At 39.5% G+C, this 20,930-nt stretch overlaps 2 protein-coding genes across 15 annotated transcripts in view; one reads left to right on the top strand and one right to left on the bottom strand.

The window, feature by feature from the left end:
- SMG7 (SMG7 nonsense mediated mRNA decay factor) overlaps positions 1-18,161 on the top strand; it is an 82,874-nt gene extending 64,713 nt beyond the window's left edge. For 4 of the 12 annotated variants that reach the window (XM_014850290.3, XM_014850289.3, XM_070497703.1 and 1 more), the window contains 13 exons: positions 1,014-1,084; positions 2,333-2,393; positions 4,962-5,081; positions 5,980-6,406; positions 8,206-8,350; positions 8,831-9,213; positions 9,833-10,204; positions 10,939-11,088; positions 13,039-13,119; positions 13,603-13,762; positions 14,442-14,612; positions 14,733-14,878; positions 15,769-18,161. In XM_014850290.3, coding sequence (XP_014705776.1) covers positions 1,014-1,084; positions 2,333-2,393; positions 4,962-5,081; positions 5,980-6,406; positions 8,206-8,350; positions 8,831-9,213; positions 9,833-10,204; positions 10,939-11,088; positions 13,039-13,119; positions 13,603-13,762; positions 14,442-14,612; positions 14,733-14,878; positions 15,769-15,882 — 2,401 coding nt within the window. In that variant the 3' untranslated portion in view covers positions 15,883-18,161. The remainder of the gene's footprint in view (positions 1-1,013; positions 1,085-2,332; positions 2,394-4,961; positions 5,082-5,979; positions 6,407-8,205; positions 8,351-8,830; positions 9,214-9,832; positions 10,205-10,938; positions 11,089-13,038; positions 13,120-13,602; positions 13,763-14,441; positions 14,613-14,732; positions 14,879-15,768) is intronic. The other 8 variants (XM_070497705.1, XM_014850291.3, XM_070497709.1 and 5 more) reach the window with 3 other exon arrangements.
- Positions 18,162-19,215: 1,054 nt separating this feature from the next.
- The window catches only part of NCF2 (neutrophil cytosolic factor 2), a 30,144-nt gene continuing 28,429 nt past the window's right edge, over positions 19,216-20,930 (bottom strand). For all 3 annotated transcript variants that reach the window (XM_014850294.3, XM_070497711.1, XM_070497712.1), the window contains exon 15: positions 19,216-19,705. In XM_014850294.3, the coding sequence (XP_014705780.1) occupies positions 19,593-19,705 (113 nt within the window). In that variant the 3' untranslated portion in view covers positions 19,216-19,592. The remainder of the gene's footprint in view (positions 19,706-20,930) is intronic.

Below are 20,930 nucleotides of genomic sequence, written 5' to 3'. Positions count from 1 at the left end.
AAGTCCCCCAGTACATAGTTGTATATTCTAGTTGCAGGTCCTTCCGGTTCTGCTATGTGGGATGCTGCCTCAGCATGGCTTGATGAGCTGTATTAGGTCTGCGCCAGGATCCGAACCGGCGAAACCCTGAGCCGCTGAAGCAGAGCGCTCGAACTTAACCACTCAGCCATGGCGCTGGCCCCCCTCTTATATTTTATATATATATATATTCATTGTTTTTTTAAATAGCATTTTCCATATTTCAAAGTGTACAACTGTCAGAAATAGTTCTCTACTTCCAGTTTTTTCCATGATGTGATATTTATATGCAATTTTTCTGTCCTGGGCACCTCACCCTAGGCCTTTTATTTAGCCACACTTTTCACCAGCATTGGTTGTTATATATTCCAAGAAAAGCTTACTATTACCTTAAGTAGAACACGATTACTTCAAATTTAAAGTACTAAAAATATTTTTCAATATTTTGCAAACTTTTGCAAAATTTGACTGTGTATTAGGAAACAGTTTAGAGGTAAGGATATTGGAACAGTGTGTGGACTTTATTGTGTCATAAACAAAAAGGCATTTTCGTCACCTTGAACAGAGAATGTGATTTGACTGTGGTGTAACCATATCCTGTCACAGTTTAAGAACTAAAGTCAGTTCCACAACTGATAACTTGAGTGAAATCTCCATGGAAACATAATGTGTTGTTTCTCTGGTCTCAGTTTTCTCAGTCAATATCAATTTCCGGTCTTTAAAACTAACAAATTATTTTCACCAGTTGTTAAATTCGGAGCCTGGGAAATGATCTGCAGTAGTAGGTCCCTATCCTGGAAATTTGACCCTTCTCGTGTATCTTTTTATCTAGACACCTTTGAAAATATGTTTTAGGAGATCATATGGGCTTTAAAATGCTGAAGCAAGGGAAAAATACAGAAAGTCTGTGTCCTATAGATAACATTTTCGTGGCTTATTAGTGTTCTGGTTTCTCTTGTGTACAAAAAAGTCTGAACTGTTTGTTTAATTTACAGCATTTGGCCCTGGCTAATTTCTCTTCTAAATAGTTTTCATCCCCATGAAGAGGATCTTTCAAGTACTAATGGTAAGACTAAGGTCTGCCTTAACCTTGTGTTGTTGACATTGCTCCCCATCACTAATAGTGGGCTTAAGGCCCGAGAGAAACAGAGAAACTCTTTATGATACAAAAGGTTTTTGTTAAGTGTTTGACTTTTAAGTTCAGTATCTCAGAAGTGAGTTTGAACTCTACACTGATGAAGTGGGTGGAAGGAGAGGTAATGTTCTTCCAGTTCTTTCAGCAGCTTATTCTCCTGTTTAGCTACATTTGAATAGGAGTCCAGAGAGTGCGTTGCCTTCAAATTCTTTCCATCTTTTTCCCTTCCTCCTCATTCTTACTATTTTTTTAAAAAGGACTAATGTGAGTAACATTATTCTGTCAAAGTAATACCTGCTTATCATATAGAACATTTGGAATATACAAGCATAAAGAACATAAGTCATCCATAGTTCTCTCATACAGAGATACTTTTTCCGTCATATTCAAGTCATAGTGTATTTCCTTTCGGCCTGTATCTTATGTATACATATACACGTCTGCATGTGATCGGTATCAGATACAGCTTTGTACCATTTTTAAATTTAACATTATATTGCTAGCATTTTTCTTTGTCATTTAAACATTTTGAAACATGATTTTTACTGGCTGCATAATATTCTGTCCTATGGCTATGCCATTAATTTATTTAATCATAGTCCATTTGCTTTAAAATTTTCCCCATGCTAAAAAATCCTGCACTGAACAATCTGTAGTTGACTCCTTTCTGATTATATTTCTTCCATTAGATCAGTGCTAAAGTTGTGTTAATTTGCAAATGAATCACCTGGGATCCTGTTAAAATGCAGTTTATGATTCAGTATGTTTGGGATAGTGCCCAAAATTCTGCAGTTCGTACAAGCTCCCAGGTGATGTCAATGTTGTTATTCAATACTTTGACTAACAAAGAGATACCTAAACAATTAGGATTACTGGATCTGAGGCTGTGAATTTTTAAGACTGCTGGAAAAAAAAGTCTGTTGTACCCATCCTCCTCAGCATTGAGTAGTAGGTGAGTAGCAGGGCAGTGTCTAGGGCCCAAAGGCAAAATGGAGGATTTAATAGTTGTTATTTTGTTAGGATTACTGTAAAGAACAACAGAGAACTATGAGCATTATAGATAGTTTCTTTCTGTTTAGAAGATAATTATTTTTTGTTTATTTTTTCAGTGGGCATTATTCTCCTGAACAACAGTATTTTAATTACAATGTTTACGAATCTTGATTTCTGCTTCTCTAGTTACACCACTTCCAGAGGAGTTTGAGTTACAAGGATTCTTGGCTTTGAGACCTTCTTTCAGGTGGGTGGCAGCTGAAGGAGGTTTGTTTCATTGCCTGTGATTGCAGTATTAAAGTTAACAGGAATCACACTTGAGTGTAGAGGAACCTTAAATCTATCCCAGCTTTGTCTTGTTTTCCCAGCAGCAAACTAATAGTGAATGTTTTTTGATGTGAAATGGATTTGTGTATGTCGTGCCTTTAATTCCTGTGTTATATGAATACTAAATACTTAAAAAATATGGAGGAAAGGAAAATTGCTTCTCCCAAGTGATATTTAATCACTGAATTTTACGTTTTATACTTCTCTTGAAATTAGAGGGAAAGTCAAAAATGGGAACCAAATGTAAGTCAAAGAATATTGCTTGACATTTTTTGTATCAATAATAATGATAAAGCAGTCTAGTTTTCCAATCTTCCTTCGTCTCTTTTTTTCCTCTTTCAGAGGAATAACTAACTTACTCCTTTTCAGGTCTAACCCTTTCATCTGGGTCCTTGATCCCATCCCTTCCTACCTCACCAAGAACCTTCCTCCATCTGTTACCCTCTCTTTGCATTGTATTTCCATTATCTTTCATTTTTTTAACAACTAATTACTTCCTTTTAGTTTAGTAACATACAAGTATGCCCTGTTCTTTTTAAAAAGTAAAATTCATAACCCCATCTTTCTCTTCATTATCAGACTTCTTAAAAGAGTAGTGTGGGCTAACCTTACTGACTCCACTCTCAGTCATTTCTTAGCCTACTGCACATTTAGCTATCAGTGCTCTCCTATTTATGAAATTCCACTGACTTCTTTGTAATTTTCATCCTATTTGATCTTCTTTAACATTGAGTATGTTGATCCCCTTCCTTCATGAAACCTTCTTTTCCTTAGCTCTGTGACACCACTCTTCTTTTACCCTTAACGCTCAGTCTTTCACTCTTTCTTTTGTACCAAATGCCTCAGAATATTGGTACTCTCCAAGGTTCTTTTCCTTGCCCTTTCCTTCCCACTTTCTCCATTCTCCTTGGTGATCAAATCCATCCCTTTGTCTTGAGCTTTCATTTCATGGATAGTAAGTCCAAAATTTTCAGTTCTGACTTCTTTTGGAGTTTGGACTCATATTTCTAACAATATGATCTCTCTTATGCATCTCAAACTTTAACATGACCAAAAATGAACTTATGTTTTGTTGTTTGGTCAACAAAAAATGATCTTTCTGTATTTATCTGTGTGCCATTATCTACCTACATGAACAAGTTAGAAATCTGAAAAATCCTTTTTCTGTTAATTTTTCTCATAAAGTCTTTGTGATTCTGTGTCCAAAATGCATCTTAGATACAGCTCCTTTCATTTATTTCTGCATGGTTCAGACTTTTATCGCCATTTACCTGGAATATAGAAAAGCTTCCTAATCAAGCTTCCTAATCAACCTCCCTACTTACAGTCCCTCTCCTTCTAATAGTTATTTCTACCCTGCTTCCACAATTATATCTTTAAAGTATAGACCTGATGATGTCCCATTACTAATATAAAAACTTCAATTTACCCACCCCAGTTACTCTACTGTCTTTTTTAGCTTGACATCCAGATGATTAGTTTTTCAGCCACATTTTCTATCACTATCTAGTCCTTAGTTTTTAAGTCATGTTTTCTGCCACTTCCACTCCCTCCCCCTCAATTTTAATATGTAGCATACTTTCACTATGTTGTATTCTTGAATAGCTCTGCATCTTTTTTCTTCCAAAACTTTGTTCATGGTATACCTAGAACATTCCCTTTTCCTCTCTGCCCTTCCCTTAGCAACCTGTAAGCACTTACCCATACCTGTCTGAGGTCCAGCTCAGGTGTCACTTGCTCTGTGAAACCTTTTCAGAGCTTATGAGAAGCAACTAACCCTCCTTTTACTATGCTCTCTTATTCTTTGCATAGTTTTTATTGTAGTACTTGTCAGATTAAATCATAATTATCTGTTCCTTAAGATAGGGACTATTTCTCATTTATCTGTGTGCTCAGCATCTAGCCTACTGCCTGGCAATTCTTAGATTCTTTAAAAAAAGAGAGAGAGAGATACAGTGTCTTGAGTTTAAGACGAAGAAATCTGAGAAATCCTTATTTTTTCAGTTGATTTACCTTCCTAATTTCATTGAGTTTTTTTGCTGTATATACTTTATGATATTTATACATTTTTCTGATTTAGATTTGGCCACTTTAAAGTGGATAAATTAATACTATTTATTAGAATAGGCATCTCAGAGACCCTGAGCATTGCCATGGTCATTTCAAGAAGCAAATTACTTAGGTAATGCAAGGCAAGTGTTAATCAAAACTTTTTTCTTACAAGAAAAGAATCTTTCCTAATAAAGGGTGGTGATTTATTTGAGCTCCTCAATTAGAAAGTGAAATATAAGTAAAAAGTATCATCTTAATGTGGTAAATTTGCATATTATCTTTGGCAGCATACATTCAAACAAATGCAGTTGATGACATCAAGTAACCAGCCTGTATGGAAACATCTGAAACCATTGCAGTTAATTAGGTGAACTTGGTTGCCTGGAAAATATCTTTAGTAGTTTAATTTTCTGTAATTTGCTCATATCAATTTTAGGAACTTGGATTTTTCCAAAGGCCACCAGGGTATTACAGGAGACAAAGAGGGTCAGCAACGACAAATACGACAGCAGCGCTTGATCTCTATAGGCAAGTGGATCGCCGATAATCAGCCAAGGTATTCCTTACTGGATACACATACACAGCCCACACATGTTTTAGGCTTTGGTATAATGCTATTGATCATAAACTCTTATGTCAAATGTTGGTGACACAATGTCAAATTATCACCCTAAGTAGACTCTTGTATCTCTATTCTTCCCATTGCACAGCCTCTTATAGAGGAGTTGGCCTTGTCTCCTTTGTTTATCATGAGCTTCTCCTCTAGTTTATAAACATCTGTGTAAATCTAACTAAGTCTTATGTTCACAGTTATGGTGATTTGTATTGACAGGAGCATGGTCGTCAGTGTCAGTCAGAACAGACCTGGATGGTGCTAGTGGCTAGTTAAATACAAAGCACATATGGTAGTTGGTGTAGTGGAAAGGGCACAGGTTTTAGAGTCAGACAGGTTTGAATTCAGTTTCTAGTTCTTCCACTTCCCCAAATGTGTGTCCTTAGGATCTCCTCAGTTGATTATAACCTTTCCAAAACCAGTAATTATTTCATATTCATTCTCATATGTGGGTTTCTATCTTACTGTAAACACTTAAATGGTTGCATGTTTGAATGAACTTATTACCTCTGAGCTTCAGTTTTCACACCTATAAAACAGGTATTATAGATGGCTATTTCAAGGGCCTAGTCTAATGCCTTGTGCTTAAAACATGCTTGGTAAATGTAGCTGTAATTATTAGAAAAAATCAGAATATGTTGTGATGATGTTAAGTGTGGTAACGAGAATCTGAGTTTCTACATAACTACTTTTTGTGTTCCTGAATCCACGTTGTTATATTCTGCTATTTCCAAGTTTTTAGGGCTGGGAATGTATTGCCTGTTGGATCCATACACAGTTCGATTGTTACTGTTTTTTAGGTTTATGTTTTTCATATATGGATTTATTTTTACTTTTTTAGGCTGATTCAGTGTGAAAATGAGGTAGGGAAATTGTTGTTTATCACAGAAATCCCAGAGTTAATACTGGAAGATCCCGGTGAAGCCAAAGAGAACCTCATTCTGCAAGAAACATCCGTGATAGAGTCACTGGCTGCAGATGGGAACCCAGGGCTAAAGTCAGTGCTGTCTACAGGCCGAAGTCTAAGCAACAGCTGTGACACAGGAGAGAAACCAGTGGTCACCTTCAAAGAGAACATTAAGCCACGAGAAGTGAACAGAGACCAAGGAAGAAGTTTTCCTCCCAAAGAGGTGAGAAGGGACTGTAGCAAAGGAGTAACTGTAACTAAGAATGATGGCAAGAAGGACAACACCAAGAGGAAAACAGACACCAAGAAATGCACCTTAGAAAAGTTACAGGAAACAGGAAAACAGAATGTGGCAGTGCAGGTAAGCTGTATTTGAACTATAACGCAGGTAGAGGAAGGCTCACACAAAAGGCAAGAGTTTTCATTTTGTTACTAAAGCCTTGAGAATTTCTGTTCTGGAAGCTTGAATGCATTCTTTGAATGCTGCATAGTAAGGTCACGTAGAGAGTTATGGTAGGTGGTTATTTCATCAACTCTTGGGAATTAGAATGTGAGTGAAAAGAATCTCAACTTGGTTTGACATTTTTGTCAATTCTCTCCAGTTTTAGTGGTTTGAAATGATCAGTTTAGAGCTGTCAATTCCACAAAGAGTTATATTTCTTTTTGGAAGGTATAATTGCCATTTGTTAGTGCTATCGTGGGAAATTTGGGGTCTTTTATAGATCCAGTAGAACCAGGAGTCTATCAAGGCTTATACAATTTTTTTTTCAGATTCACTATACAAAATAAAATGTATTCTTGGAAAGATGAGGCTCTTTTCCTTGACGTTAATTCCTGTCCCACCCAGTAGCATTATATTGCTTCACTATTATCCTAGCTCATGGGAATTTGTGAAGCAAGAACCCAAGTCTCATACTGGGAAAAAAAAAGATAAACACTGCTCAATTATTTGTGACTTTTTAAAAAAATCTTTTCAGAGAGTTACAAATGATTTCATATAAACGGAAAAGGGTCTTTGTGGTGGTTTTATTAATACCATTAATGTTTGAATAAATATGTAAGTAGCCATTTGATTTGTTAACACGATTTGGCAAATGTCTTTGCAGTAGGCATGCGGAATCTTACATTATTGAAGGTTGCTTGCACGTAAATAATACCTTCAATGCATTTTCCTTATCGGGTTTTTTTGGGGGAAAGGGAGGAATAAGAACATAATAGTTTTATTTTAAGGTTAATAGTAGGGGAGAAACAGAGAAAAACATAGTAGAAATTGAGAAAAAGCACAGAGACAGATGGGGAAAGGCAAGGAAAAGATCACGTGAACTATAAAGCTGAAGGGCCAGTGTCTTAGGAGTAGAGTCCAGCATTTCCTGTCTGCTCTGCCTCCTTTCTCTGTAACTGCCTCCCAGCAAGGTCCAGACTGAAAATAAAATCTTTCTGGTCTCTCATCCCTCTTCAGTCTGCTTATAGATGATTAAAGAAAGGCTGACAGTAATCAATATATCGCCACCCGCTGTACCTCTTCCAAAGTTTTATATAAATCCTTCCTATTTTCTCTCACTTTACTCATCTTGAGCAGTGCTTGTGTCACCTAATTCTCTCTGGCTCCATGTGTAGGATCTCGGGGCCTGTTCCTTATTTATTCTGAAGGATAGGGTTGCAGTGTAGAGGATGGATGCCTGACTGCTCCACTTAAGGCTGCCCTGATGAAATTAAACTGAGGGCCAGAGCATCTTACCTGTGCGTTAACAGTCATTATTAATTCGTAGTTCATGTGTTATTTAATGAGCTAGACTTCGAAGGGCCCTGGGGCCCATAACAGGTGGCTTAAGATCACAGACAGCTATTTTAACCTCTTGGCATCAGGTGTCTCATTTGTAAAACAGATGAGCTCTCAGGTCCTTTTGGTGTTTAGTATTTTTATAATTTTGTGAAAGCAAAATAATTATCCTAGTAAAACTAAGCCTATATATTTTTATTGCTAATTAAGTAATTTGTTTTGATTTTTCCATTTTTAATTTAGGTGAATTTAAATATCTTTGGTATATGCTTTTTTTTTTTACTTAATGGGGTTTTAAATACTTTCTTAGAGTAGGTGCCTCTTTCTGATACATCTGAGTTTCAGATTATTATAGATAGTTTTGCTTCTGTTGGTCATAGGTGAAATCCCAGACAGAACTAAGAAAGACCCCCGTTTCTGAAGCCAGGAAAACACCTGTAACTCAAACCCCAAGTCAAGCAAGTAACTCCCAGTTCATCCCCATTCATCACCCTGGAGCCTTCCCTCCTCTTCCCAGCCGGCCAGGTAAATATGTGTTTTGTAATTTCTTCTACTTAATCCCATCTGTGTAGAAGTTTGTGTTCATTCATTGAGTAATTTATACTCTGTCAGAGGAACATTACTAAGCCATAATGTTATAAGGTAAAAGGAAGTTCTCTTTTCCCTAATGCTTATGAAATTATTTTTGAGCTGGTTCTCTGTAGTCTATATACAAGTTCATGTTTATCATGAAGGAATTCCTGTCACTAAACGTAGATAGTATTTAAGAAACCCCGTTTAGAACACTCCACTTACTTCAGTGGATGGAAGGAGCAGCCAATAGTCTGTATTTAATTCTTGAAATCAAGTTAAAGATTGACACTTGATCCATCTTACAGGTGGTTGGTCCCTGCCTTTTATAAGTTTATTCAAGACCTCTTCCCCACCCCACTGCAAAATAACATATTTTTGCCTTTCTTTGGCTAAGTTTCTTTGGAACTAAAGCTATGTTCTTCTATTTTGAAGGGTTCCCGCCCCCAACATATGTTATCCCCCCTCCTGTGGCATTTTCTATGGGCTCAGGTTACACCTTCCCAGCTGGTGTTTCTGTCCCAGGAACCTTTCTTCAGCCTACAGCTCACTCTCCAGCAGGAAACCAGGTGCAAGCTGGGAAACAGTCCCACATTCCTTACAGCCAGCAACGGCCCTCTGGACCAGGGCCAATGAACCAGGGACCTCAACCACCACAGCCACCTTCCCAGCAACCCCTTACATCTTTACCAGCTCAGCCAACAGCACAGTCTACAAGCCAGTTGCAGGTTCAAGCCCTAGCTCAGCAACAGCAATCCCCTACAAAAGCCGTGCCAGCTTTGGGGAAAAGCCCTCCTCACCACTCTGGATTCCAGCAGGTAAGTTACAGTTAGGGCTACTTTTCAACTCCAATAAGGATGGGGGAATAATCAGTGTTTGGCTAATTAAAAATACTAGTTAGGCTTTCACATACTTGCTTAGACTTGTAAGGATTATGGGAATACAAAAGTATTGTCTTGGGCATTTAAGAAAGTTCAGATGTTTTCCTTTTTACTTTTGTAAAGGATAATAGATCTTGACTATCATTCCTTATTGCTACTACTTCTCAGCTTTATAGAAAAGTATTTTCTGTAAATAATTCTCTCGTATTTGAGCATAAGCTACAGAAGGGAAATAGAATCATAATCTTGATGAGGTATTAAGATAGCTATGACACCAATGTTAAATATTTTCATCCCCACAGCACTTGAAGCGGGAGAGGGAAACACACACTCTTTCATTAAGCCTCTTAAATAATTGAACTGAAAGAGCATATGAGTTCAGTGCCCATTATCTGTTCCCAGAAAGCTCTGTCTATTGAAAACCTAAAGGGTAAAAGAAATTGCTGCATTTTGTTGGTTGTAAAATCTCTCAAGTTCATTCTGTGATTCCTGATTACTGAGTGTAAGGAACATCGCATTTTATCCTCATCTTGATGACAGGCATCTCTTTTTTTAGTATCAACAGGCAGATGCCTCCAAACAGCTGTGGAATCCCCCTCAGGTTCAAGGCCCATTAGGGAAAATCATGCCTGTGAAACAGCCCTACTACCTTCAGACCCAAGACCCCATAAAACTGTTTGAGCCGTCATTGCAACCTCCTGTAATGCAGCAGCAGCCTCTAGAGAAAAAAATGAAGCCTTTTCCCATGGAGCCATATAACCATAATCCCTCAGAAGTCAAGGTCCCAGAATTCTACTGGGATTCTTCCTACAGCATGGCTGATAACAGAGCTGTAATGGCACAGCAAGCAAATATGGACCGCAGGGGCAAACGATCACCAGGAGTCTTCCGTCCAGAGCAGGATCCTGTGCCCAGGATGCCATTTGAGGTCTATGTCCTTTCCTTTGACTTTCTCAAGTAGATGTTTATAGAGGTCCTCTGATTCTTTGATGCTGCAGAATGCTGCTGAGTAATCAGTGCAGCTCTTGGTCTCCTCCTCACAATTGCACAGTGTGTTTGATTCTGGGGAGCTGAAGAATTCTGTTGCTGATTTTGAACTGTGATGGTCTGGCAGAGAAATCATGCAGAAATCTCTAACACAGCATGTTAGAGAATTCTGAGACAAAGCTCCTCTCAGTTGGGCTGAATCATCTAAGTTTAAAAATAGGTTTACTGCATATTTATACAAATTGCGTTCTGAGAGGAACAAAGTCAGCTGGTTATCTTTGATAGTGGAGTTCCCCTTTGCCTTTTTATTCATGACAAACAGGTGTGTGTTTGTAACTTTTAAAAAGAGCTGTTTCTCTGTTTGTTAGCACAAGGCATGCTAATCACTTTGCTCCATTGCGTTGTTTTACTCACTAGCCACGTTAAGCTTCTGTGTTCTGCTCTGTTTGTCAATATTTTTACTTCTTTCTGTTGTCTTGATCTTTCACTACCATTGTCCTTGTGTCACTTTGCTTTTGTGTCTCAGAGGCTTTTCCTCTTCGCATAGTACTGGCTCACAATTAATATCTTCTTCCTCCTTGACTTTAGTTGCCTTCCGTCCCCTTAATCATGCTGCCACTCCTTTGTGTTTTGTCATCCCTTATTGCCTCTCACTGTGATCCTTTCTGTCATTAGGACCCCAAGGGCTCCCCTCTGCTTCCTCCGGACCTGTTAAAGAGTCTGGCTGCCTTGGAGGAAGAGGAAGAGCTGATTTTTTCTAACCCTCCTGATCTTTACCCAGCTCTGCTGGGGCCTCTCGCCTCTCTTCCTGGACGAAGCCTCTTTGTATGTATTTGACATAATTCTTCTTGCTCTAACCCCAGCTTTTTCCCTAAGATTTTATAGTACTTGGAATGAGTGATTTCTTTTTCTGAGGCTTTCCTTTACAGAGCTGTAAAACTTATTTCCTGATCGCCCAAACTAACCTTTAAATGGTAGTAGAACATCACAAAACATTTTAACTCCATAATTCCCTCAAATTTTAGAGCCATGGCTTTGTTATACGTGTTATCCAGAAAGCATCCTGCAGGGCTGGTCACACACAGGATGTGTTGCTGGCAAATTAACTTACTTTTCAGGTGGTACTTCCATCTGGACCCAGGAATTTCAAATGTCATTTAATCTTGCTTAGATGGAGTGAGATTTTTGCTCATGTATTCAAAATATGAAATGAAAGACGTTATTGAATGGTACGTGGCTCTTTTATGTTTGGTTAACTAAGAGCCTTGATCTAAATTCAGAGTCAGATTCATAAACAGAATGAGTGAAAATGAAGAGGATTCTATTTATAAACGTTGTTGGAGTGCCATAAATGAGTGAATACAGAGATAAATAACTAGGATGATGTAAAATAAAGTCTAAGAATTGATTAGTGGTATCTTTTAAAAATAATGTTCTAAACCCAGTCTGCATTTCCAAGGATGTCATTCTGTACACTCATCAATATTTACAATCTATTTTACTAAAGTGAGGGAGTATAAAAAAGGGAAGAAAGATGTGTGCTATGTGGTTTTTTCTCCTCCCTTCACTCCATCTTAATAAAATGTAAAACAGTTTTGAGTCTTACTTTCTTGCTGTTTCCTTCCCATAAACATGGGGCAAGAAAACATTCATAAGATTAAAATGCATTGATTTTACTATTACGAAAAATAAAAGCTTATAAATGATCCTCATGACAGAAGCTGCCGTCCCTGGTATTTAAAGTTCCCTAAGAATTTGCATGGTTGAGTGGCCATAGAGACATCCCACTTTTTCCCCCAAGCTGGCAGAAGTAAAAGGTCCCTTAGAAATGTGAACAGTGCCCTGACAGCACCCAGGTGGTAGGGAAGCCCAGCTGCTATCCTGTTGCCTCTACACGTTTCCTTTGCTTGCTGCTTTTTCTCCTGGGGTGGCTTGAGGGCCTGGGGGCGTGCCTCTCTATCCATCTGCTTCCTACCCACTTAGTTCCTGTTGTGTTGGCCCCGTCCATTGGAAAGGAAGCTGATTCTGGAAGGCGGGGGGAGGCCTTTTTAGTGGGGTTTTTTTTTTATGTTTAAAAAAAACTTTGACTATAACCATTCCTATATTTAACATTGTTAATGATATAATGTGTGTGAAAATGCCTTGCATGTAGTAGGTGTTTAATAAGTGCCTTGTTGACCAACTATTCAATGCCAGTAAGCATCAGAGATTCAGCTTTTTTTCTTTGTCCTAATAACTTTCTTAGGGCCAATAAATGTAAGCTTGACTTTAGGAACTATTTTAATATATACCATAAATAGAGCTGCTTAGGAACCATGTTAACAAAACAAGTTGGCAAATGGATTTGAAAGACTTTTTTTAAGTCATTAATGTCAGTGTTTTAAAAATTTGGGGAGAAAACAGTGCCAGATCTTGTAAAAGTATTTTAAATGCAGCTGTTGACAAGGGGATTCATGAGACTCATGCTTGGTAAAACACTCAGAACTGCTGTTTTCCAGAGTCTCTGGTCCCTGCCAGGATCTCTGTGCTAGATTAGAGGTACTGGTCAAGGAGGGTTCTCTCTGACTCACCTGCGGCTGCTGGAGCTTAGCTGGTGTCATGGTATTCAACAGATTTGAATTCACATCTTCTAAGCCTTACATTGTACATGATGGATGAGTGCAAGTATGCTTAAACTGTGGTCTTTCACTTTGGTTGTACAGTATCTTAAGGTTAATATTAAGAAAATGTAAGGCATAAATTAACTGCCTTTTTTTTTTTTTCGGGACTGTGAAGAAATCCTTATTGGAGAAGCCCTCGGAGCTCATGTCACATTCATCTTCTTTCCTGTCCCTCACCGGATTCTCTCTCAATCAGGTGGGTAAACAGTGAAGAATCCTGCTTTGTGCTTTCATTGTCAGCCAGTGTTTTCTTTCCCATTCTATTAAAGCACATCTGTTTTCCTCTGTCCGTTCTCATCTATATATTGGTTTCTTCCAGATATTTGATTTTACCCCCCTCCCTCTGATTGGGGTACACTAGCGACTTGTGTGTTGTTAAGTTTGAACACGTTAACTTCTCATTAATATTGAAATCCTTAGGACTTTGTTGTGTAACCAAATAAATTATTCATACTTTTTAACCTGGGTGGTTTAAATAGACCAAAATGAAGGATGAGGGAAAAAGCAAACGAAAAATGAGTTTAATAGGAAAACTGAAAGAAATAAATAAAAGCCTTCAAAAGTTTGTCTTGTTAAGAAAGACTTAAGCTGTATCAAGCATCCATGAACCTGAATGTGGGATTTTCTTAACTCTCTTTCCTTGGAATGAGTTTGTAACTTGGTTGTCACTGTCTTTCAGGAAAGATACCCAAATAGCAGTGTGTTCAATGAGGTATATGGGAAAAACCTGACAACCAGCTCCAAAGCAGAACTTAATCCCTCGATGGCCCCCCAGGAAACATCACTGTACTCTCTTTTTGAAGGGACTCCGTGGTCTCCATCACTTCCTGCCAGTTCAGGTATTGACTAGTTTTTAAATTTACAGACCTTGCATTTCCTATACACTCAAACTGATTAAGAGTTAGTATGATTTTGTAATTATAAAAATATTATTTATTTATTTTTAAAGTAACTTCTGAAAGAAAATAGGAAAAAAAGCCTAATGAACAAGTTCACATAATAAATGCCACTAAAAAAGCTTTTTACATCCTCAGTAACCAGCAGAGTTGTAATCGAGAAAAATATGGGTTCTAACTTAAGGTTTCCAGATGTTTTGTTTGTGGATATTCATTCTTTGCAGGAAAAGTTGCACTTTTAAAAATAGAGATTTTAGCATCTCTGTTTTATAAATGGAGTCTGATTTAATAGTAATTCTTAAGGTTAGGCAATTCTGTTTCTGACAGAGCAGACCACTAGATACTTAGCTGAAACAGGTGTGCCAGAATAGTGCCTGCACTTGACAGAATTGTATACTGTTTGGTTTTGTTTTTTTTTTTAAGGCAAGGAAATGTGCCCTAGATATGTGTGGTAAGACAAATTAGTGCATCTAGCGGAGTGGGCCCTTATTTTGCCTTTCCCCTAAAGCCCAGTGGTTATTTTTAGTAGAATTTAAGTGATCAGATATACAGGAAACTTGAGTTCTTGGTATGTTTGTGAAACATCTTATATTTAATGTCCTATGTTGTTATTATTTAATAGATCATTCAACACCAGCCAGCCAATCTCCTCATTCCTCTAACCCGAGCAGCCTGCCAAGCTCCCCTCCAACACACAACCATAATTCTGTTCCATTCTCCAATTTTGGACCCATTGGGACTCCAGATAACAGAGATAGGAGAACTGCAGATCGGTGGAAAACTGATAAGCCAGGTGAGATCCAGACTTCATTGCCTAGCAAAAGTGAAATAGCTTACTCTGTCCTTCCCTGGCTTTTGGCATGTGGCAATAATAGAGCATCTTGAATTCTTCTTACCCCTTTTTATCCCTTAGCCATGGGTGGATTTGGCATTGATTATCTCTCAGCAACGTCATCCTCTGAGAGCAGTTGGCATCAGGCCAGCACTCCAAGTGGCACCTGGACAAGCCATGGCCCCTCCATGGAGGATTCCTCTGCTGTCCTCATGGAAAGCCTAAAGGTGAGTGGATTTTAGGAACAAGAACCACAAGAGATGTCTCTGCTTTCATTCACATAGCTAGGCTTATTGCTAAGGCCCTTAGAGTTAATTAATTCATAATACATATCTAGCAAAGTCCTAGAAACATGGTCTGCCTTATAAAATTCTTGAATGGGATTTTTTTTTTTTAATTTGTGAATTCACTAGTGATAAAGCAGTAGCTTCAGGGGGGCAGAAACACCAAGGTTTTAGTTGTATTCTAAGGTTAAGAAAATTCTGATTCATCTTGGAATGGTTGATTTAAGCATTTTCTGAGCAAATAAAAGAAGGGGGTCTAATTTTAGAAATGTTTCATTTGCTTAAAACCTTTATAATAATATTCTCTGTAGGGGCTGGCCTGGTGGCTCACTGGTTAAGTGCACACATTCCGCTTCGGCAGCCCGGGTTTTGCCAGTTCAGATCCCCGGTGCAGACATGGCACCACTTGGCAAGCCATGCTGTGATAGGCATCCCACATATAAAATAGAGAAAGATGGGCATGGATGTTAGCTCAGGGCCAGTCTTCCTCAGCAAAAAGAGGAGGATTGGCAGCAGATTACCTGAGGGCTAATCTTCCTCAAAAATAAGTAAATAAATAAATAAAAGCTCTGTGTTCCCATATGGAGCTGAGTTTTAGTAAAAAGACTTTATACAAAGCGTACTTTTACCTTTGCTGGTTTAAAGTAATCTTAATGGAAACTAACTAGTCTTGAAGACAGTCTTAAGATGACTTTTTCTAATAGCTGGATTTTTTTAGGGGGTGGGGATCTTGGGACATATATGTCTTCGTATTTCGCTGGGATTGAAAAACAAACTCCTTTCAGACAACTAGCTATTTGACCTCTGCTGACAAGCTCTGGGCTATTTTTCAGTCTATCTGGTCCAGTTCCATGATGCATCCTGGACCTTCCGCTCTGGAGCAGCTGTTAATGCAGCAGAAGCAGAAACAGCAGCGGGGACAAGGCACCATGAACCCTCCACACTGAGGCCAAAGTGGCAACCCCGGGAATGAAGGCTCCATAAACCATGGCATGTTGGGTTTGCAGGACTGGCCCACACAGTCCCCTGCGGGTGGCAGCCCTCTTTTCTGCTTCTTGCTGTCGAGAGGGTGTAAGTGTTCCACCAGCCCGCTGAGTGTGCACGAAATGTCCGCAGTGCAACAAAAAGAAAAAACCGTCAGGAACTCTCCGTCCCCCCGGGGCCTTCCGGAGGGAGAGAGGAACTGCTGTTTGTCTCACTCAGTTACCTGATATCACCGCCTCTCACCTTCTCCATCGTGCATGTCCCCAGCCACATGGGAAGTGAAAGCTGAGAAGGGAAGGCAGATGGGAGAAGCCAATGGGAACTTCTCAGTCCTTTTTTCCTCTTTGGGGAATAAAATAGGAATCCATTAATGATTGCTTTGCTGACTGAGAATGTAGTTGAAATTATTCCTAAACATCTTTTATTATTGTTATTACTCTCAGAAGTAAAATATCACACTGAATTCTTCCACAGACAGATGTGCTGCTTCTAGGCAGTGTGTAGACAGGAGAGCCCCGTTCACTGCTCCTGGGAGAGGTTGGTGGTGACAGGATGGGGAAACTGACCTCTTCAGCCCGTGGGAGTGTTCCAGAAGGGAGAGTGCAAGGCCTCAACTTTCACACAGAAGGTTCTGGTAGGCCCTCCTCTGGCCTGGAGACTCCAGCAGGAAATGCCCTTCATCTGTAGGTGCTCGAGCCCCAATCGAGGATGCAGTGTGGGTGGTGGTGCTGGGCTGGACTAGCAGATGACTGCTGTAGGATTTTAAATTAACGTTTTTGATTCCTGTACATTTTACGGTAGCATAGCAAGCAGTCTCACAGAAGGCAGGCCAGTCCATTCATGGCCTGACGTATTTTAATAGGTAGAAGCTTTCAGTGTGGTCATTTTTTGTTTGGTTGGTTTTTGTGCCCCCATCCCACTTACCACCCACCTCCTCCTGTCCCTACCTCCACCCCTCTTCTACCCTATGCTGTATGCTAGTAATTGTTTTTATTCCTAATATGTGTAACATCTCGCCAAGAAGCAACAGCATGGGGGCCAGCAGTTGAGGCCCAAAAGACAGTCTGAAGAGGAAGGAAGCAGCGGCGTCCACATAGCCCACAAGGGGGCCCGGCCCCTGCCCGGCCGCAGTCTCCCAGCCTCCACTTTCAGAGTGAAATTCAAGGCAACACGGACACGTGTGCATCACGCGCAGAAGAAAACACAACGAAGTCCATTCTGGAAAAGGCGGAGGAAAGGAAAATAAACTTTTATTTGATATTTATTAGAAGGAAAGAGGACTGAAAATTTTCTTGTGTAGAAACAGAAGGACAGCATTTCTGTTAGTCATTTCCTGGAAAAGTAATATTTTAAGGGGAAATTATGGAAACAATCTAAATGTCCAATTGCTGTGCTAGTGATAGGGTTTATTTTCTGGGAGGTCTCTCCTTTGTGTGTATGTGTGAGTGTTTGTGTGCGCGCACACGCCCATCTGCTCTCCCGGAGGGGAGGGGTGATGTGTATGAGTGTTTGGCGTTAGTGTGGGACTTAGAAGCTGGAAAACAGCTGCAGAGCAAAGCACATCCAGGAGCCCCGGTTGTCACTGGAGTCTGGGCAACCCCAGCAATGAAAAGGGGTGAGATTAATGCTCATTGCTCTTCAGAGAGAGTGGTTGGAGCCCTGTATTACATTATTGCTTTTAGTTTGACATGGTGTTTGGGTTTTTTTGTTTTTGTCTTGTTTTTTTGAAAGGTCTGAAAGGGTGATGCCCCGAACTCAATGGCAATATGAAACCCTTCGTGCTTCTCTCCAGCCCCTTCCCTGTGTCCACCTTTCTCCCATTCCCTCCCTGCCAAGCCTCCTTCCCTACCACCTTTCCCCTCTTTGTGTGTTTGAGCTCTGCATTCAGGCAGCTGCAACATTCCAGTGTTTGAACTGTCACTGATTCTTGCACCCTAGACGAGCTAACCAGGTTCACCATCTCACTCCCAGTAGTACCCAGGTCCCATCTACAGCCCCATTTCTGCATGAGAATTTGGTGTTTGGAATGTTTTCTGACTCTTGGGACAGGGTTCCTCGCCTTAGCATCCTCAGTGTTGAGTAATGAGGGGGGAGAGGAGAATCTTCATCAGAAACTGGTTTTGTGTAGTAGCCTTTCTTTTGTGTTTTCTTTCGTTTTGTTTTGTTTTGGTCTGTCTGTGCAAGACCTGCAGCTGCTGAAATCAGCTTTGCCTTTAATTAAACCATGTTCTCTCCAACCAGATCTGTGTGTAGATTGTTTCTTTTCTATCCTAAAAGAAAATGCAACTTAAAAAGCAAGAATTTAGTCATCTAGGAGAATGCAAAGATGGTCAGAAATCAAATATGTGTCAGGGTTATTTTTGCTTTTAGTAGCATTCCAAACCAATGTGCATTGTATAGAAAGGGGTGGGTAGAAAGAAAATGACTGTCAAAATTCTTTTATTTAATAAAGAAAGAATGGTTCATGCAAAGGAGTTAACAACCTACCATTTTTGTCCCTATTGTCACTGTTAATAAGGCATTTCAGAGATAGTTTATCCTTTTGGCCTATAAAATCCACTAAGTCTCATCAGCAGTAACAGTAATTAGTGTTCTTAGCTTTGGGATTATGTTTCTTTGAGTTGCGTCCAAAATTTCCAGTGGGAGCCTGCCAGGCCTTCAGTAGTGTCCCCTGAGCCGTGCCATAGCTTAACGGTTTGTGTGTTCACACTGGTCAGCTATCCTTTCACCTAGGTGTTGACTCAATCTACACTTCATTTCCTAACTCTGGTTTTCACAAGCACCTACACACTTGAAAAATTGTTAACAAAGCCATACCTACTTTACAAGAAGAAGGAATGGAGAGGAATTAAGGCTAGTCCCTAAGGTCTGGTATTTATGGAATCCTTCACCCAGGTTAACCCTGAAAAACTGGGCCATTTGGTTAAATGGTAAATAAAACCATAGCATTCTACCATGTATATTAGTATAGTAAATATTATAAAATGTTAACTAATAGGATACTACTAACCAACTGGCTTCCTTGAACGCTGCTGCTTTTCATCACTTAAGTGTTATCCCTCTCTGAGAAGGCATGAATGTCATTCTAGGATTTTAATTCTCTGTGGAATTGAAGCTTGTTCCATGGGAGCCTAATTCAGTCTAGGTTCTGTTTAAGCAATGAGACGATCAACAAAAAAGAAAAGTTAATTTTGTGTGTGTGCTGTCTGAATTACCTGTAAGGCTCTAGGAGTCTGTGACAATAATGGTACAGAAATAGGGGTATTTACACCTAGGCCTTGGGCCTGCACGCTGGGTGTCTTGTTTTTGTAAGTTTTTTATTGAGGTATCACACATACAGAGAAGTGCACCAATAAGTGAACCACTCGGTGAATTTTCACAAAGTACACACATCTGGGTAGCCAGCACTCAGAGCAAGAAACAGATTATCAGCACCCTAGAAGCCCCCTCATGCTCTTCCAGACACTTCAACCACTCTCCTCACCCCACCACCCCACCAGGGTAATCATCATCCTAAGTTCTCACATCATTGTCTGTTAGGTTAAATTTTAACAGGGAAATGTAGATAATATTTCCAAACAGTAACTTCTTGGTACAGTGTACTGCAGCGGCGTGCTACATTTTGCAAATGATACTACTCCCTTTTCTTGAGCTTTGTAGGTTGTGAAACATCCTAGACCCTTCTAGGAGTGCTTTCCAAGTCTGTAGTTGCACGTTCTTCAACGAAAGCTTTAGGGAAAATGCCAATCTTCCCTTTGCACTCCCCTTCCAGCCATTCTTCATTCACTGATAAAAGAAAAAGTATACATTGATTTCTAAAACCAATATAGAGAATGACCTCATCTAGATATTCCACACAGATCTTTTGTCAAGTCCTCCACCCCCAAGAGTGTTAACAGGGAAAAGTCAATATTGGAAGGTGATTTGAGGTAAGAGTGAACATAGGACTTAGCCCTCTTTTTATTGGTTGCTGTCTTAGACATGATAATGAAGGAGTAAAACGCAGAAGAATCAATTAGATTTTTCAAAAAGTTGCCAGAGAAATAAGATGAAAGAAATTGAACACTGAATCTTTAGATAGGATTTTTTTAACAGAGGAGAGAGTTTTATCTGAGCTCCGTTGGGAATCTTTGTTTTGACTACTGGAAAGGAACATGCCATTGGTTAAATATGCTAATAATAAATGTTCACTAGTGAATGATCCAAGAATTGAGAGTTGGAGCTAGTGATGGGTTTAGTCCGTGTTTGTAAAATACAGGGATTTTAATAGCTCCTATTTTGAGCCTTTAATAAAGTACAAGTACCGTACTAGGATATGTATGCTCTCCGACTTCATGCTAAGTCAGTCAGCTGTAGATAGTATCCCCGTTTTACTAAGGAAGAGGCGAGCCAGCGAGATTAATAGTTTATTCAGGGCCACTCTGCTAAGAAAAAGCTTAGGTATGACCGACTCCACAGCCCACCCACCAGACCACACAGCCAGGTTAGGAGTTCATCTTTGGATGTCAGCCATCTAGATTGGACGTTAGAGCACTGGGGCTTGCAGCCTGTCTCCAGAAACTGCTTTAATTTGTGTGGGGTGTTGCAGGGCTTCAGAATTTTTTCTAAAGTTCCCCCAGGTAATCCTAATTGCACTGTCTTGATCCTTCCTACTTATAATGTGAGTCATGGAGTGGAATCCGGATCCTGGGAGCATATTACAAATGCACAATCTCAGGCCCCACCCCAAACCAGAGTCAGAATTCATTTTAACAAGATTCCCAGGTGATTCACAGTAAAGTTTGAGAAACTTTATGAATGAAACCGTCTCGTAACTGAAATACAATTGAACTAACCTCCAGACCCACTCCATGTTTGTGCTGAATTCTGTTTTCTATTTAAGCGTTAAGGATAACTTTTCAAAATATATGGGTGCTTCCTGAATTAAGCCAGCTTAGACTTTTGTACATATTACAGTAAGGAATACTCCACCTTCTCTCCATATCTACTCAGAAGGTTTTTCAGTGTGTTC

This window comes from Equus asinus, chromosome 25, assembly GCF_041296235.1.
Source record: "Equus asinus isolate D_3611 breed Donkey chromosome 25, EquAss-T2T_v2, whole genome shotgun sequence".
Lineage (NCBI taxonomy): Eukaryota > Metazoa > Chordata > Mammalia > Perissodactyla > Equidae > Equus > Equus asinus.
The sequence above is the reverse complement of the archived record's forward strand: the minus strand, read 5'-3'. Positions and strand labels throughout refer to the sequence as shown.